Genomic DNA, 19407 nt, shown 5'->3' on the forward strand with positions numbered 1-19407 from the left:
GTTCAGAACTATTTATTTCATACTGTGCTCAAAACAAACTCAAACAACCAAATAAAAAGAATACAATTAAAAATAAAAGTTTAGTAAATGTATATTGATTAAAGTAATTGTCATTTTTTTTAGATATTACAGATGATAAAAGTTTTGATGACTTTTCTTGTAACTCTGCATGCTTTTCATTTGTAAATTTCAATGCGTCGTTTAGATGTTTATTTATTCGGGCATTCAAAAATTTTTTTAGTTGAGGTATTCGCATCGCATAGTACATTAAAAATCTGTTAAATAATTTTTTTAGTATTATTTATAAATGTATTTTCATTGAGAATTATTATGGATCTTACTTAATAAATTTATGTTTTATCCAATCGCTGTAACTCAGTGCCGCACGTAATCGTGGCATATCCAGATTCAACAGTTCCGTGAAATATAGCAGGCTAACTTCGTAAGAAACGTCGGCAAGATAATAGCTTGAACCAGCAGTTAAACATCTCATCACATGCTCAAATTCTGGTGTAATATCACGGAAATTAGCTTTTATCCAGAGATTTAAAAAGTCTGCGGAACGTTGTTTGATGTCGTTCAATGTTCCTCGGCAGAAATTGAACCTTAAAAAAATAGTTCTCAAATATTTTTATCAGAAAAGTAATAGTATACATACCACGGAAGAAGGTAGGACGTCCCAAACCGGGCGTTCGCTATCCTCGTTTTTTACGCGGATTGGAATATCCTAATGTCTCTGCTGTGTAATATACTATTAAATGACTTACTCATCTTCGATACCAAGACGATAACCAATACATCTCCGAACATAGCAAAAATCATCAAGTTCTTTCTCCGTTGCATCATGAATACCTAACAGTTGAGGATGAAGAACAACTAAGGAAACAAACCCGCCTTGTGAACTAGCCATTTCACATTGATGCATTCTTTTTAATTTTACGGAGCCTTGAGATTTAATTGCAAAAGGGCATTGTCCAGGTAAAGTTACAGGACATGATGATCGGAAATCTTGCAATAAAATATTTTTCGTCGGTGAAAATGGATTCTCAACCATCGCAGCTGTCGTTATTTCTTCATCAGACATTGAGTTTGCATTTTTACGAGTGATTGTGTGAATTCGTCGTACTACATTTATGCCGTTGTACGCGGGAGTTCCTTCTGTCCAAGGATCGCTGGTATACCAATGTCGTACTCGTATTCCGGTCGCCAGGTATCTTGAAATAAATAAATTACTTGTAATAAAATAATTGTTATCCTCAATAATTATAATTTATGGAAAATATGAAAAATACCTTTTAAATGCTGCATAAGGCTCGGCAGATTTTCCAGTGAGAACCAAAGGCTTGAGACCTTCCTCAAATGAAACAGATCCAAACAAAGTTAAAAGTACAGAGAAAAACAATCCTAAAATATTATCCTGAGCAAATTTTTGACCGCGCTCGAATTTCTCGCGGTCCAACCAAGCGGGTATTTCTTCCGTTGATTTTCCAGAGTCACCGTCTACTGACAAACCGGCTGTCATTGGAACTAGTGATTCTGGTACATTTGGAAATGCATCACGTACCCATTGATATGTTAATTTACTCTTTTCATCTCTCTTCAAGTCATTCCAATCGGCTGGAAGCTTTACGCCAAATAATTCTTCGATTATTTCCTCTGAGTAATCAATTTTATCGTTAGATTGTAAATTTTCAGATGATTTCGAAGTCATCTTTATTAGATTATAATATTCTGCTTTTTATATTTATTATTTATAAGATTTTTCATTAACGGTACAAATTACAAGCCTTTATGATCGAACTTTTAACCAGAAATGATGTACTTTTTTTAAATGCACTTCAACTTTTATACCTGTTTTAACTTAGATAATTATAATCTAATCAAGTATACGGACAAATTTTTTAATAATATTCATCTTTATGTTTATATTATTTTTGATTTAATCAAAAGTATGCAAATAATTTTATCGAAATCTCGGTGGCAAATTTATTCCAATAGAACAATAAAGAAGATTCTACATCGTCGTATTATTTTAAAAATTTTTTATTTATTCCAGTAAAATATTTAAATAATTAACAAATAAAAATTATTGTGAGTATAAAATATTTAATTTCGTGAGATTAAGAAAAAAAAATTGATAACTACATGAAGTAGCACGAATATTAATAATATTTTAATAATTCTATCCTCAGTTGAAATATTTTTAATATTATTATCTGCTCTAGCAGAGGATAATAATTTAGATGATTTATCTTGTAACTTTTCGTGCTTTTCTTTCGTAAATTTTGATGCATTGTCCAAAGTTTTGTTAGTTTGAGAGACCGCAAATCTTTTTATTTGAGGGACTCGCATTGCATAATACATTGTAAACCTGAGAAACAATTATTTATCATAATTATTATTTAAATATACATTTTTATTATCAATTATTATATAAGTTACTTGGTAAAGTAGTATCTTATCCAATCTCGATAGCTAAGTGCTGCACGCAATCGTGGCATGTCAAGATTCATCAACCCCGTAAGATACAGCAGAATTATTTCATACGAACTATTAGAAACATTAGAAGAATAATATTCTGAGCTAGCAGTAATACATCTCATCATATGCTCCCATTCTGGAGTTATGTCACGTAAGTTCGGTTTTACCCATTCATTTAAATAGTCCGCGGAACGCTGCTTGATATCAGCAAATGATCCTCGGCAGAAATTGAATCTTTAAAAAAATTTCATGTATCAAAAATTTTAAATATTTAAAAATTGATTTGACTTACTCGTCATCGATACCCAAAAGATAACCAATACATCTCCAGATATAGCAAAAATTATCAAGATCTTTATCAGTAGCAGCGTGAAGTCCGAAAGCCTGAGGATAAAGAATTGCTAAGCAGATAAATCCGCCTTGTGTAACAGCCATTTCACCTTGATTCATTATTCTAGGTCGTATGGAACCCGTGTGTTCTATTGCAAAAGGACACTGTCCAGGTAAAGCTTCAGAGCACGCTGACCAAAAATCTTGTGATAAAATATTTCTCATTGGCGACCATGGATTTTTAATTGTCGCAGCTTTGTCAACTTCTTCCTTTGACAATCCGTTTAATTTGTTCCGTACAATTGCGTGAATTCTTCGTACTGCTATCATATCATTGTAAGCTGGTGTATCTTTTGTCCAAAAATCACTAGTGTACCAATTTCTTACTCGTATTCCAGTCGATAGATATCTTGAATTTAACAAATCACTTATCATTAGGATGATCCAAAAAAAATTAACTTTTTTTGGTTTTCGTGTCTCATATGAAAATTTGTTGGCTTAAAAAATTTTAAGAACCCTCTCCAAAAATCAGCTCGATAAACAATTTTTATTCAACGCATACCTGATTACCGCGACTAATCATATCTGCAAGAGGGTACCCAGACTTTTTCTTCCGAGCGTAGCCACGGCGCTAAAGTCGCCGCGATATATTTGAATAATAATAACCAAACAAAATTTTTTTACGAACAATTCATTAAGAATTGCTTTATTATTTTTTTTAAATATTCATCTTTCATTAAACAAATAATTAAATTAGGGAATAAAATTTAAATATATAACACATATATTAGTTTTAAATGAAAATAAAAGTTCTTAAATTATGATTAAATCTCATACTATTTCTCAGTCATCAATAACACTTTTAAGTTCCCAATATCATCTTCAGAGTTCTCAATTGAATTTTTCGCCGTAATCATATCATCACCAGCCTCATCTCTTCGTAGGCCATTCTAATGAAAAATAATTTATAAGCTATAAGATTTTGCTAGGTTTTAAGCTCAACTTATCAATGACTAATATTTTCAATAATAATTCATTTTCATATATTATGAACTAATTCGTTATTATTTTTCATCGATTTCGATTTTTAAAAATTTCCCAGGGCATGCCGGGGTACAACAAATAAATTTTTTAATATTAAATATTACAGGTCTTTGATTTTATTCCAAGTATTCGGTTTTGTATTCGTTTCCCTAAATTTTTGGGTATCCCATAATAATAATTATAGGTTAGGTTTTACTTTAAAAATTAATATGCCTTCAAATAATCCGCGAAAAATTTTAATTTCAATTTTTAAGGTTACAAAACTATTAAAATTAAATTAAGGCACATTTTAATTCTCTTAAAATTACTCAAACAAATAATGTAAGACAACTAATCTCGAATAACTTGCTAATTATCATAAATTAATATAGTTAAGTTTTAAACAATTAACAACATATTTTTTAAACCAATCGGCAAGTTCATCATCTTCAAAATAGGGTGCGATCATCGTTAAAGTAAGTTGCAGAAGTGCTTAATTTAGAAGTAATTCGTTTAGCCGTTCCAACAATACAGCATTAATTACCATAAATGCTTAAAATATTTTCATTTGAAGATATGTGTCTTGGAAAATTTAAATTTTCCGAAGCCCAATTTTCGACGGTGCTATTTCCACTTGCAGTTTTAATTGTGCCCAAATACTCGGCGTAATCTGGCAAAAAATAATTAATGACAGCTTTATTAGAGAGCTCGCTGATGCCATGAAATTCAAAATATCGTTCTATTGTTTGATACACCTTCGGCTTATAAACAAACACCTGAAACATAATTAACACTTAGCCCACCGATGTTTGTTAATTACATGAATGTTGAATAGTGATATGAGTACACGTACTTGAAACAATGCATTTTCGGTAATAAACGACTCAATACAATGTGAGCCGCCGTTTTTTATATAATTTATAGTACTGATGCTATCGCCAATAGTGACATTGTTCAGTTGTTCAAATACTTCTTCATTTAATTGTAAAGTAGTCAGACCAGATAATTTTTCACCTTTACGAAATCTTCTAATTCTGATAAGAACATAACTGTAATTTGTAACGAGTGATTCTCTGATACCAAAATATTTAGCGATTTTAGCTTTTTTGACAAGGCACCCATAATAACATACGAGGGGTTATCCGTTCCCTCAATTGTAAAGTTTCGGAAATAAGTTTTAAACAATTGATCAAGATTATTACAAAATTCCATATGAAAATCACCGTCGAATTCATTGGCTTTGTTTGGAAGACGCAAAACACTATTAACTTCATTGAAAATTTCGAGTGAAGGTTGACGAAAAATCCAGTTTGAATCATTTTTTGGTAAGACCCGCATGGTTACGGTAAGTATGCCATTAAACTTAAATATATTAATTACATTACCGATTTTTAGAAATTCCGTTTGGCTTTCTTGAGCCTTTGTTGCTAAAGCAACTGTTAATAAAATTAACAAGCGAGCAATATTACACATTGTTATTTTATAGTTAAACTTGTTAATATATAAACAGATGATTAGTTATTAATGCTGTTTTATAGGTTAGGGGCTAGGGAAGGGCAAAAAATATCGATATTTTCTTAGAAAACAATCGATAAATATCGTTGATATTTTTAATCTCGAATTATCGATATTCGATATTTATTTTGGAATATCAAATTCGATATTTTTTAAACGCCTTATTATATTTTTTATTATTTATATATTTCACTTATTATTGTAATATCGTTATCGTATATAATTATACGCAGAATATCCCTCTATTTCTATCCCTATAATTACAAATTACTATAGTTACAAAATATTATATATATTACATTATAATAGTTACAAAGATTTATCAGATGAAGAAGAACTATATCGGGATAAGATCAAGGAAAAATTGATAATGATAGAGAGAATCATAGTAAATAAACCTGATTTGAGTAAAAGTCATCACCTTGAATCATCACCTTAAAAAGCCAAATCAATTTATTTGTTCAAAAGTCCCAGAATATTGACCCATGTATGTACGTACATACACTCGGGCATCAACTTGAAATCAGTCAGAATAGCTTCCTAGAACCTCAAAACCTCAAGATCTGTTAGAAATTCGATTTTTGAAAATCGGACCGAAACCTATAACTTTCCTTTTTTTGAAAATTTTTAATTTTTTTAGAGGGAAGTTAAAACTTCCGAATTCCAATCATTTTTGGAATTCCCGAATTTCTCGAGCGATCCCTTGAAAATTGTTTATCGAGCTGATTTTTGGAAAGGGTTCTTAAAACATGTTAAGCCAACAAATTTTCATATGAGACTCGAAAACAAAAAAAAAGTCGGTGGTTTTTTTGGGTCACCCTACTTATCATAAACTGATTGTTACTATTAATTTTTATGATAATAATAAAAGAAAAAATACCTTTTAAATGCTGTGTAAGGCTCTGATGATTTTCTGGTAGCAATTAAAGGCTTGAAACCTTCTTTAAATGAAAAAAGAGCAAACAAGGCTAGAAGCACAGAAAAATATATTCCAAAAATATTATCTCGCGCAAACTTTTGACCACATGCTAATTTTTTCCGGTCTAACCATTCGGGTACTTGGTCCATTAATTTTGCTGCATTACCATCAACGGTCAAGCCCACTGTAATCGAAACCAATGATTCAGGCACATTAGGAAAAGCTTTGCGTGCCCATTGATGAACTAATTTACTTTTTTCTTCTCTTTTTAATTGATTCCAATTTAGCGGAAGCTTTACGTCAAATAATTCTTTAATTATTTCATCTGAGTACTCAATTGATTCTTTAGATAATAAATTATCAGACTCTACTAAAGTCATGTTGGATAAATGTGAATAATTAACTATTTTATTTGTTTTTTTTTAAATTTTTTATTCGCAACACTGAACACACAACTTTGTAATTCAAATTACAAAGTAATAATTCGCTTCTTATTAAATTCACAAATATTTTTATGTCATATAGTTCATGATAATTATAATCTAATCGAGTGTATTTATAAATTCTTAATGAGTTTGTTATTTAAAACACATTCATTTATTTAAAAGTTATACATATAATTTAATTTATATACAGTTTGAAGTCGAATTTATTCGAATCGAATAAGGAACATCATGAATTGTTGTATTATTACAAGTTTTTTTACTCTTTTTAATAACATCTTCTAATAATTGTTTTTTATACTCAGTCCACCTAAAAAATTTATTTAAATAATTAATTATGCAAAAATGATTAACACGAAGAGGAAATTATGGTAACCGCTTCTGGCACGTTTATAAAATATCATCTCATACTGTTATGGTAATAATTACTTGGAATTACGGGATATACACTTATAATTTCTGGGAAGTTTTTATAACTACAGGAACAATTTCTATTATTACGATAAAAGTTCTTACATTGTGTGATAATTGAATTATGGTAATGATTACCATACTCGTGGGAATAGTTCCCATAGTCACATAGTAATAAATCTGATATTCACATTGGAACGGTAATCGTCCCCATAATATTATGATAATCGTTCCCATACGACTATGGTAAACATTACCATACATTAAAGTAATGACTCCCATACATTATATAGGAATCATTACGATAATAGTATAGTAACGACTACTATGATAATATAATAACCATTACCATAATATGAGAAATTTCTAAATAGCATGATAGTCGTTACTATAGACTATGGTACACAGAAAAAAAGAATTTCTTGGCGCAAGAAATATTTTGTATTATGAATTGAAGACAAAAATTTTTCTTGGCTCAAGAATTTTTTTCTCGCCTAAAAAATTTTTTTCTTGTTCCGAGAAAATTTTTTCTTACGCCAAGAAAAGTTTTGTTTTCACTTTATAATACAAAAAATTTCTTGAGTCAAGTAAAAATTTTCTTAGAACAAGAAAAAATTTTTTGCGCCAAGAAATCCTTTTTTTCTGTGTAGTAGTTACTATAATATAGTTTCCATACTATTATGTTAATCGTTCCCATACTGTTATGGGAATCATTCCCATAATTTACGGTAAAAGTTACCACAATATCATGGTAATTATCACCATAATATATAGGAACGATTATTGCAGTAGTATGTGAACTATTTCGATAACATCTAGGAATAAAACCCATACATGAAATTCACTCCGAAGGGGAGGTTATTTCAATATCAAAACTCCTAATTGGAGTGAATGTGATTTTAAATAAAATCAAGATCACTCTGAATTCACTTCCGAATTTTTACGTTGTAATTTGTATGGGTGCCATTGCTATAATAAATACTACAATATGGAAACCATTCCCATAAAATATCGTAATTGTTACCGTAAATTTCCTCTCGCGAATATAGTCGATACAAAAAATTAAATCACATACTTTCGATTGATAACAAACTGTTGAAACAATTTATCTCTCGTTGGATACTTAGAGTTCATAAATACTTTGACTCGTTGCCAAATATTTGCGTGATTGTGTTCAAGTAACCAGTAACGCGGAATTAATAAGCAGCGCACTGATGTCGTGGATACTATACGTCGATTCCGCATCTCTTCACCTTTAAATTAAAAATTATTATATTCATTTATTTATTTATTTAGGAATATATACATATTTATAAACTACCTAAACCAAAACAAGCACCACGATGGAATTCACATATTTGTATGAAAATAGTTTTAACACCTGGATGAGTTTGCTCAGACAATGTCGATGGTTTACGCATCAATGCTGTCGCAACATCTGTTATTTCGTGCCATTGATTTACCTGTAAATTTTTTCATAAATTAATTTATAATCCAATGTATTTATTTTTATATTAAATACTTACTACTTCCTGTAATGTTGTTGTAATTGTACTCTCACGATCAAAATCCATTGGATTTTTTATTTTTTTTGACAATAATTTTTTTGTAAAATCTTTGACTTCTGGAATTTCTTCAGAACTTTTGATAGTCTATTATTTTATAGATTAAATTAATAATTATATATTTGATTTTGTGTTACAGATGTCATAAGGGCGTATCCTAGCAAAAGATTACATTAAAAACGCGTAATGGCATATAAAAAAAGTTTTTGAGACTAACCGAGGTATTTTTGATATAGAAAATTAAAAAACGAAGTGTAACAGGGTAAAATAGATTCCCATGACTATTTATTAATTTCAAAAATTGGATTTGTCCACGGTCGATAACGGGTCCTAATTATAACTCGGTTTAGTAAATTAAGTGATTCGACATGTCACCGGGTGTCGCTAATCAGTGAGACCCTGTGGGGATAATTACCACTACTAAATAAGGTTCAACACATATATATATTCAACACAAGTATTAATTTAGTTTATTTATTAATTATTATAATAACAGTCTTATTATCTTTATTAAATTATACTTTTAGTAATTAAGCGTCGTGCTTGCGTATATTAGTTATATCTCTATTGTATATAGTGTATTATGTGTAAACTACCAACTTGATCTGCCGTACGGGAGCATCAAGTTGGTATTATTGTATGATATGTATAGTATGATAGTAAGTGTAGTGTAGTAAGTATAGACATTTGGTATGTGATATGTATGTGAGTTAGGTGTGAATGTGTGAATGCATGAGTTTGATTGTGTGTGTGTAAACCCCCACACTACTCCCCCCCGGAAAAAGGCGGTAAAGTAGTGTTGGCGTTTATGAAAATTTAAAATTATTTATTTTTTTGAAATTATTTGCACTTTCTTCTTTGGTTTCCTGGCAGGATATGTGCGTAGCGACGATGAGAATGTGGTGTATACTGGCTGTATGCCAGAAGTTGGTGGAATCGATGCAGATGTGCTCGGTTGAGCTGTTGAGTTAAATACTGATGGTGAAGATGCACCAAGTGTCTTTTTGGCCTGTGGTGCAGCTTTTAAATCAGGTACTTTTGTAGACGTTAACGCAGGTACATTTGTAGGAGTTAACGCAGGTACATTTGTAGAAGTCACAGTTGGCGCAGGTACATTTGTCAGTGGAATGTGTGGTTTTCCAGACGAGCTTGGTACCGTATCTAGCACTTCAGAAGTCACTAGATGAGCTGGTTTCAGTCTTTCAATGTTGACAACAGTTTCTTTGCCATTGTTGTCAATAGCAAAGGTGCGGTCATCAATCCTTTTGATGACTCTATGAGGACCCGAGTATGGTTGTTCCAAGGGCCGTTTTACGTGGTCTATTCTGAGGAAGACGTGAGAGCATGTAGCTAGGTCCTTGTAGCAGAAAGTTTTCCGGCGGCAGTGATGCGCAGCAGGCGCTGGCTTAACATTCCTCATATGAATGCGAAAATCCTCTAGGAAGAAATTTGGATCTTGTGGCGGATCTTCATCAGTAAAAAATTCACCAGGAATTCTGAGAGTGGTTCCATACAAGAATTCTGCTGGAGATGCTTTAAGGTCTTCCTTGTAGCAGGATCTTAACCCAAGTAGTACAGTAGGAAGTATTTGGCTCCATTCATCATTCTGATGACACATGATTGCTGCCTTCATTGTTCTATGCCAACGTTCAACCAATCCATTTGCTGCTGGATGGTATGCAGTGGTACGGATTCGCTTACCACCAACTAGATTCAGCAGTGCAGTGTAGAGAGCACTCTCAAATTGTGATCCTTGGTCTGTAGTCACTATTTTAGGGCATCCAAACCTTGAAATCCAATTTGAGTAAAATGTGTTTGCAACCGTGGCTGCTGTAATATCCATGATAGGAACTGCTTCAGGCCACCTCGTGAATCTATCAACCATGGTCATGCAATATTTGAAACCTGCAGACTCTGGCATTGGACCAACCAGGTCAATATGAACATGATCAAATCTTTGGTCTGGATCGGTGAAAGATGCTGGTTGTGTATGGACATGTCGACCAATTTTTGATTTTTGGCAAGGTACACAAGTTCGAGCCCATTGAGTAATGTCCTTGTTCATAGAAGGCCAAACGTAGCGTTGAGAGATGATTTTGCTGGTGACGCGACCACTTGGATGTGCCAGGTTATGAAAAACGTCAAAAACTTGACGTCGAAAAGATTGAGGAACAAATGGTCTGATGTCATTAGTAGAAACATCACAATGGATTACCTGATGATCTGGTCCATACGTTAATTTTTGAAACTTCAATGAAGTGTTGTTGTCTTGAAGAAGTTGAGTTAACTCGTGATCCGTAGTTTGAGCCTGAGATAACTCATTGAAATCAATAACAGTTGGTAGTCTGAGTGCATCAATGCGAGATAAAGCATCAGCGACGTTATTATTCTCTCCATTGATGTACTGAATGTTTGTTGTGAACTCGCTGATGAATCCAAGTTGATTTATTTGGCGAGGAGTCATTGACTTGTCACTGCGTCTTTGAAATGCAGAGACAAGAGGTTTGTGATCAGTCTGGATACTGAAATCTCTAGCTTCTAGCCAGTGTCTAAAGTATTTAACGGACTCGTAAATAGCAGTGAGTTCTCGATCATACGTACTGTAATTTCTTTGAGCTGGTGAAAACTTACGAGAATAGAAACCAAGTGGTTGCCATTCATCCTCCACCTTCTGTTCTAGGACTGAACCCATGGCTGTGCTTGATGCATCAGTAGTGAGACGTAGTTCAGCTGATGAAACTGGATGTGCTAGCAGCGTAGCATTAGCAAGCTGTTGCTTGATGAGTTCAAAAGCCTGTAATGTGTCTTGAGTCCAGGGTACTGGACGTTTGTCATTTTTCTTGGAGTCTTTGAGTAGATCATTGAGTGAAGCTTGAATTGTTGCAGCATTTTTCATATAACGTCGGTAAAAATTTATAGCACCGAGGAAACGTCGAAGATCAACCAGTGTTTCAGGTTTCTTGAAGTTAACTAAAGCTTGCACCCTGTCTGGCAAAGGCGTAGAACCTTGAGGTGTGATACGGTAGCCCAAGAAATCAATAGAGTCTACTCCAAAGACGCACTTGTCAGTGCTGATGCAAAGACCATACTGTTTTAGTCGTTCAAAAACGATACGAAGATGTTCTTCGTGCTGATCTTCATCTTTTGACGCGACTAGGACATCGTCAATGTAAAAGTATAGGAAATCAAGACCTTGAAACACTTCACTGGCCAAACGTTGAAAGGTTTGTGCAGCGTTACGGAGGCCTGGAGGCATACTGACGAACTCGAAAAGGCCAAAAGGAGTAATCACAGCTGTTTTTTCAATATCTTCATCGGCTACTGGTATATGTTGGAATGCTCGTCGTATGTCAATCTTCGAAAATATTTTTTTCCCAGCCAGATTAGCAGTACAATCAGATAAAAGAGATATTGGTGTACGATCTGGTATAGTTTTTGTGTTTAACTTGCGGAAATCTCCACAAGGACGCCAGTCTCCATTTTTTTTAGGTGCCATGTGTAGCGGACTAGCCCAGGGACTTGTAGATGGTCTAATATGACCCAACTCTAACATAAGTTGGAACTCATCTTTAGCTTGCTTAAGTCTTTCAGGACGTAGCGGTCTGACACGTTGAGCACAAGGAGGACCAGTAGTTGTGATGTAATGTCTTACTGAATGTTTGATAGCAGTATGGTTTGAAGGATTTCCTATTAACTCAGGAAATTGTTTGAGTAAATTAGTATATTTAGAGTCAGTAACTATGACTGTAATTGAATTAATTGGAGCTTGTGCAAAAATACCTGAAGATTGACATCCAGTGTCAGGATCAGTGATTTTTCCTTGACGCAGGTCGACAATTAGGCTATATTTATGTAAAAGGTCAGCACCAATGATTGGATATGGTACATCGGCAATATAGAAAATCCACTTGATTGGTCTGCGTAGTCCTAGGTTAAGTGTTAAAGCTCGTTCTCCATAAGTTTGAATAATACCGTGGTTGGCTGCATATAGTTTTAAGTCGGTGGCTCTTGATCTGTCTGATTTAGTAGGTGGAATAACTGAAATGTCAGCACCAGTGTCAATGAGGAATTTGATTCCTGAAGCTGAATCATTGATGAATAAGCGGCGAGAATTAGATGAACCACCAGCAGTTGCCGCATCTATTGATGGCTCGGCTCGTTTCCCTGTTGGTTAGTTAAGAGATTCGACCAAACGCATGGAGCGTTGCATTTGTGCGCTTTAGGACCAAATTTATTGTGGTAGTAGCAGGTTTTCTGGTTGTTCCTGTTGCTGTGTGATGGTGAACGGTGTCTAGCATCACCACTAGGTGATCTGTGTCGTGACTGTCTTGAGGTTAGCTCAGCAAACATGCTGTCCATTCTGGCTGATAACATCTGAATTTGTTCAGTTAGTTTTTGAAACTGCTCAGTACATTCTTTGTGGGAATTATTTTTGGTGATAGCTGCAAGATAATTACTTTGATTTTGTCTGCGACGGTCAAGAACTTCCATTATCTTGTCAGCAACTTGGATAAGACTTTGGTTGTCCATAGTATGAGCTACAGCTAGAACTACTTGGAGATCTTCAGGAAGACGGTCAATCCACAATGATCTGATGAATGATTCATCAATGCCATCAGCATGACGTCGCATTTGGTTGTATAGTTCTGATGGTTTACCAGTTAGTCTAAGCTCTGATAAAAGCTTGCGAAAACGGTGCTCTTGGGAGAGTGCATACCTGTTAATTAATGCTTGCCTGATTGCAGGATATTTGTTCGCTACAGGAGGATTATCAATTATATGTTCAATTGCTGTCAATTGTTCATGGTCCAGACGGCGAATGACTGCATTGTATTTAGCCTCATCAGTGAGGTTAGGTTTACTAGCGAAAGTTGTTTCAATTGTTTTAAACCAAAGGCTTACCGATTGCGGCCAGAACTGAGGTAGTTCTTGTGGTTCAACTCGAGCTGGTTGCTGTGCAGGTTGCTGATAAATTGGATACTGAAATGACTGCGGCGGATAATATCCCAGTGCATAACGGTATCTGTCATCACGTGGTGTAGGATCATTTAGGTGCTGCTGTTCAAGTGTTGAATTTTTCTTAGTTTTGATTGGATCAGTTGGAAGTGTAAGTGACGGTGTGATCTCTCCGTCGTTGCCAAGTTTTTGAGTACCTGATCCATTTTCAGGGTGTAAAGTAGGCATGGGAAGAAAACCATCTAGGTATGCTGCTGCTTGATCTTGAAGAGTTGGATCGGACACATTCCCGTTATTTTTAGGAGGAGTATGAATAACACCACCGGGCATTTTGAATGTCTTGATGTATAAATCACAACACAGATTTTACTTATTTTATTTTTATTTATTTTTTTATTTTATTATTATTTTTTTATTTTATTATTATTTTTTTATTTTTTGATTTTTTTTTTTTTTTTTTTTTTTTTTTTTATTTAAATTTATTTATTTATTGTTTATGTAGTCACTATAGTTAATGTTTTTTATAATTTTTTATTTTCTTGATTATTGCAAACACGCGGTAAAAATATAGAATGGCGTGTCGAAAGATCGAGAAGCGTCCAGAAAAAATTATGCTTATGCTGTATATATATATTTACACGTCTCGGGGTCACCAATTGTGGGGATAATTACCACTACTAAATAAGGTTCAACACATATATATATTCAACACAAGTATTAATTTAGTTTATTTATTAATTATTATAATAACAGTCTTATTATCTTTATTAAATTATACTTTTAGTAATTAAGCGTCGTGCTTGCGTATATTAGTTATATCTCTATTGTATATAGTGTATTATGTGTAAACTACCAACTTGATCTGCCGTACGGGAGCATCAAGTTGGTATTATTGTATGATATGTATAGTATGATAGTAAGTGTAGTGTAGTAAGTATAGACATTTGGTATGTGATATGTATGTGAGTTAGGTGTGAATGTGTGAATGCATGAGTTTGATTGTGTGTGTGTAAACCCCCACAACCCGAACATCCGCCCCTCTCTTTGACTAATTTAGTAGGGATGAGTTTTCCGGGGTAAATCAAAGAGACCCGAATCGAAGAGTTATAAGGGAGTGAAATGCCAAAAATCGAGAGAGTTCGTTGGACATCCAGAGAGTCAGTCGGACGACCGAAGGCGATGGACGCCAAGTGAAGACAAGAGTAAGTGAACGACTAAAGTGATCAAACACATTGTAATACAAGGTTATCTAGTACATTGTGAATTAAATAATACCATTGTGACGGAAGCAAAAATACGAGGACGAAAGCCGGACAACGGAAACCTGAAAACTCAACTAACATCGAGAGATTGGTAGCAGCCCGGAGCGGATCATCACTATAAGTTCCAAGGATTGCTGAATTAAAATTGGAGGTAAATTATAATTAATTCAGGCCGCTGATTAATTGTATTAATCTGGCAAATTAATTATAATACATTACTTAATATCTTTCCGTTGATCTCGCGTAAAGAAACGGATAGTTCAGGCTCTCCAGCCGTTAATCTCGTGTTCTCGAAAGTTCTATTGCGTCTCGTTTTGTCGCCATTAAGTGTCCGAAACTCTGTAGTATTTATTCAAGGCTCTAAAGCCAGAATAAAATAAAGTTGTCGCGTAAATAATCCGGTAATTAAAATTATTAATTTATTAATTTATTCCAGGCTCTCCAGCCGTTATAAATTAATTTATTAATTGATCTTAAGATTAATACAGGCTGGAATTTATTCCGTCGGCCGCATTAATTCTAAGATTCATTAATTTACTCGAATTACTCGAATCAACGTCAATAAAATCGGGAACCGTGTGACGCCAATTCACCGGCCTAAAATTCTAGTCAACCCGAAATCAAATTCTAGTCATTACGTCATTATTAAATTAATTTTAAGTTAATTAAAATATCTAAAATTTAATTAAAAGATACTAGAGTTTGGGTAAATTAAATTGTGAGTAAAAGTGAAACGGATTATTTTAAAAGTGAAATAAATTTGTTGTGAAAATTGTCAGTGGAAAATTAGGAATTGAAAATAATAATTGTATAAAATTTGTGGCAAATTAATTATAAAATTTTAATCAGAGAAAGTTAATTAGGAAAATTTATAAATGGAAAAGATTAATTAATTTATAAATTATATTAAACAAAAATAAATTAATTAATTGGAAAGGACAGTAAATCATAGAATGAAAAATTTTATATTGAGTATGGGAAATTATGAAGTGTTGAAAAATTGAGTGAGAAAGTTAATGAGTAGAGTCACTTAGTTATAGAGTCAAGTTAGAGTAAAGAAACTGTGTCTGTGATGTAAGTCCGGTGGACAAAGATTAAGTTAGGTTTAGGATATGTCCGGTGGACACTAGGAAATAAGAAAATGCGGGTTAACGTCCTGTGGACGGTTTTTTAAAGTAGAATTTAAGGAAAATAAGGTTTAACGTCCGGTGGACGGTTTTTTAATCAAAGTGTATTAAGGTTAAAGGTTTAACGTCCGGTAGACGGTTTTTTAATGAGAGTGTGTGTGTGTGTTACGTACGGAAGACGCCTAAAATACGTGTGTGTGGGAGTGTGGAAACGTCCAGGGGACGCATTTAGTTGTCATAAGGAAAACGTCTAGGAGACGAAATTAGTTTGTCATAAGCATAGTTTGTCATAAGATTATTAATTGTCATTAAGGGTTAAATAAATAATAAGCAAGGTGCTTAAGGTTATTAAAATTAAAATTGGTATTAAAGTTGTAAATAAAATTTATTTCAGCCTGTTCATCATTCCTCTCCTCTCTCACAAAATTATAAAATTTACGAACGACCCTGAGAATCAAAAATTACAATTAACATCCGGTTCTGGAAGGCCGAGTCCATCTTCCAGTGGCGCCCTAATATTCGACCATAATACTTAGGTGCGACCAGACTTGGCAAGCTAAACACTCTGTCATAGAAGAGTACAAATTTTGAATACTTCTCATACGCCCTTACACTATAGAAAAACCGGTGTAAGTTCACACTATCCCAGTGTTAAGGTCATCGGTGTTAAATATAACCCCGGAAACGGTGTTAAAATACCACCGGTAGTACTGTTAAATTTTTGTCGGTGTTAAAACAAAAAGTAGTTTTATTATTGAAAAATCGGAAGTTGAATTATATTTCAAATGAAAAAAAAATTTGTATTGTTTCAAAAATTAATGATACGGCAGATTCACAAATTTATGGAGTAATCCCAAGAACATTTGTCCACAATTACATGTTAATGTTATTGTATAAAATATAGAAAACAGATTTTTATTATTCAAGTCTCTTTGCAAACTGAATCAGCAAGAAAAATAAAATAAAATTGTCAATGATAAATTTATTATCTTTACATCAGTTATTACCTTACGAAAAATATCAGAGTTATAAAAAAAATAATTATAATACAGTCCTTAAATAATCAACTTGATAAGTTATCAAAAATTTATCCAATTTATGGAATATTACTGCTATTATTTTTTTTGAGCTCTTCGATACTTAAATCTGATTGCATTTTGAGGTGAATCGGGCAAGTGGTTCATGAGATATACATGAAAAAAACGTAAAATTTTTTTTTTGTTTTTTGTTTTTCGTATAACTCGTAAACTACTTGACCAATCGATTTCAAAATCTACTCGGTTCTAAGTCTCGGTGAGCTCTTTCGATTACCGCCAAAAACGTTCAAATCGGTTGATTCGTTCGAAAGATATCATCGGACAAAAAAAGTTTACACACACACACACATACACGCGCACACACAGCGCGCGGACGTCCATCAACAAATTTTCAGAATGGTTTTCTAGGACCTCAAAACGTCAAGACCTGATGAAAACTCGATTTTCGAAAATCGGACCGAAACCAATTCCTCTTTTTTAACTTCCCGCTAAGAAAATAGATTTTTTTATTTAAAATTTAAAATTTTGATAGTAGAAAGTTAAAAATTTTTGTATGCGCTCTTATGACACTTGTAACGAAATTTATTTATGCAAAAAATTTTACTGGAAAATGAATTTCGCCATTAGATTTACGACTAGGTCTTTTGCTACTTCTTCTAGACATTTCTAATTTTTCAGGATCGTACAATCGATAATTTATTTTACCATAACGTTTTTCTTCAAACACTAACATATGTTCAATCAGTCGACACATGCCTGATAATAAAAAGTAAACGTAATTTACCATACCCTTTCCATCACCCAATAGAATCTTCAATTTATAAAAATGTAACTTTGTTAATAAAAATTATTGTTATTAATTAACAATAACAAACAAAAAAAAAATTACCTCATTGGGTTCAAAATCTTTAATTTTACTGAGAACACAACATTCTCTTATAGTAGTATCATCCCATGATTTAAAATAATTAAAATTAACAAGCGCATCTTGCAGTACATTCCAGTTTTGCAATAAAAAATTTTTTAATAGCTGATCAAAGTCTGATTTATCAAGACAAAAAAAATCTACAGAAGCTAAAATTTAATTTAAATAATTAATATATATTAATAATACAAATATTTATATATTTTACTTTGAGAAATAACAGTTGTCGACCGTGAAATGGAATGAAGAAGCGCTACTTCACCAAACATGTCACCAGGTCCTAAAACTCCAGCATTTATTTCTTTGATGTCTCCTATTAAAAATACAAAATTTCATTAAATTCAATTTTGTTACAGTCCAAGCTCGTTATAAACAATCTTCAGGGGTTGAAGGGGAGAAAATTCTTAGAAAAATCCGAGATTCGGGCTCCCTTCGTTGCAAATCGCTTGTTATAAGCAACTACTGAAATTGCGTTAAAAAGTCAAATAATCAGTGTTAAATTCTGCATGGAGAAAAAAAACAGGTAATTTTCCTATGTTACATAGTAATACTTCCTTTGTTCACATAGGAATTTTTACTATGATAACATAGGAATACTTTCTGTTATATAGGAATTATCCATATGTTGACTTAGTAGAATTTCCTATGTGAACATAGGAAAATATTAGACTGATTCAAAAAAATCGACTAATTTTTTTTTTCTTCATTATATCGAAAATATTGTTGGAAATGACGAAAAAAAAAATAGTAAAAATAGGGGGGGCTTCAAAGATGTAATGAAAAGCGTGACAGGGGAAATTGCTTATAACGAGATTGGGCTGTATTTAAATAGTTAAGCAATAAATACCAGTGATATTATCTTTTTCGATTTTACTTAATTCAACTTCTCCTTTTATAATAAAATATAAATATTTAGCTGGATGATTTTGTCTTACAATAACACGTTGAGATTTAAAATGTTTATAATAAATGACTTTAGCAATCAATTGTCTTTCTTTGTCTGGATACTTTTTGAAAGCATTAAATTTTTTAATTAAATCAACTACATAAATTTTTTCTTGTTTGCTACGAAAATTAGGTTCAGTTAAAAGAATTGACCGGTCCTTTATACTCAGAGATTTATCATCAATTTTATATAATTCATTGTCTTCATTTTTTAACCACTCGATATACTCAATAACTAATCTAACACCCGCTTTAAATAAATATTTTCCTTTTAATTTTATCTGCAAATAAAACTAATTAATTACTTATTATTTTATTTATAAAAGAATTTAATTCTTACTCCAATAGGTTTTTTTTTGTTCAACTTGACGTAACTCAGCGATTCTTTTACAGTTGCCTTTTTTTGATTCATTTTTAAATTTATCACGTTCACAATAAAATTATATAAATAATTTGAATTATTTAGAA

The 19407-nt window shown here is 32.7% G+C and overlaps 3 protein-coding genes across 3 annotated transcripts; all 3 read right to left on the bottom strand.

Moving 5' to 3' along the window:
- LOC130678031 (uncharacterized) lies at positions 1 to 1900 on the bottom strand. The gene is made up of 4 exons (XM_057485013.1): positions 1293 to 1900; positions 768 to 1214; positions 342 to 605; positions 1 to 275 (listed from the first exon to the last, which is right to left on the bottom strand). The coding sequence occupies exons 1-4, from the start codon at positions 1709 to 1711 to the stop codon at positions 29 to 31; spliced, it is 1377 nt and encodes a 458-aa protein (XP_057340996.1). The 5' UTR covers positions 1712 to 1900; the 3' UTR covers positions 1 to 28.
- Positions 1901 to 2022: 122 nt separating this feature from the next.
- Positions 2023 to 6763, bottom strand: LOC130678029 (uncharacterized). The gene is made up of 4 exons (XM_057485011.1): positions 6230 to 6763; positions 2774 to 3220; positions 2443 to 2715; positions 2023 to 2371 (listed from the first exon to the last, which is right to left on the bottom strand). Exons 1-4 carry the CDS (start codon positions 6646 to 6648, stop codon positions 2107 to 2109), a joined length of 1404 nt encoding a protein of 467 aa, XP_057340994.1. The 5' UTR covers positions 6649 to 6763; the 3' UTR covers positions 2023 to 2106.
- LOC130678026 (uncharacterized) lies at positions 6750 to 19388 on the bottom strand. The gene is made up of 9 exons (XM_057485003.1): positions 19280 to 19388; positions 18842 to 19220; positions 18203 to 18307; positions 17959 to 18143; positions 17674 to 17880; positions 8649 to 8774; positions 8444 to 8585; positions 8198 to 8375; positions 6750 to 7021 (listed from the first exon to the last, which is right to left on the bottom strand). Exons 1-9 carry the CDS (start codon positions 19349 to 19351, stop codon positions 6895 to 6897), a joined length of 1521 nt encoding a protein of 506 aa, XP_057340986.1. The 5' UTR covers positions 19352 to 19388; the 3' UTR covers positions 6750 to 6894.
- Between the last annotated feature and the right edge of the window lie 19 nt (positions 19389 to 19407).

The sequence above is a fragment of the Microplitis mediator genome, chromosome 11, assembly GCF_029852145.1.
Source record: "Microplitis mediator isolate UGA2020A chromosome 11, iyMicMedi2.1, whole genome shotgun sequence".
NCBI classification, from domain to species: Eukaryota; Metazoa; Arthropoda; class Insecta; order Hymenoptera; family Braconidae; genus Microplitis; species Microplitis mediator.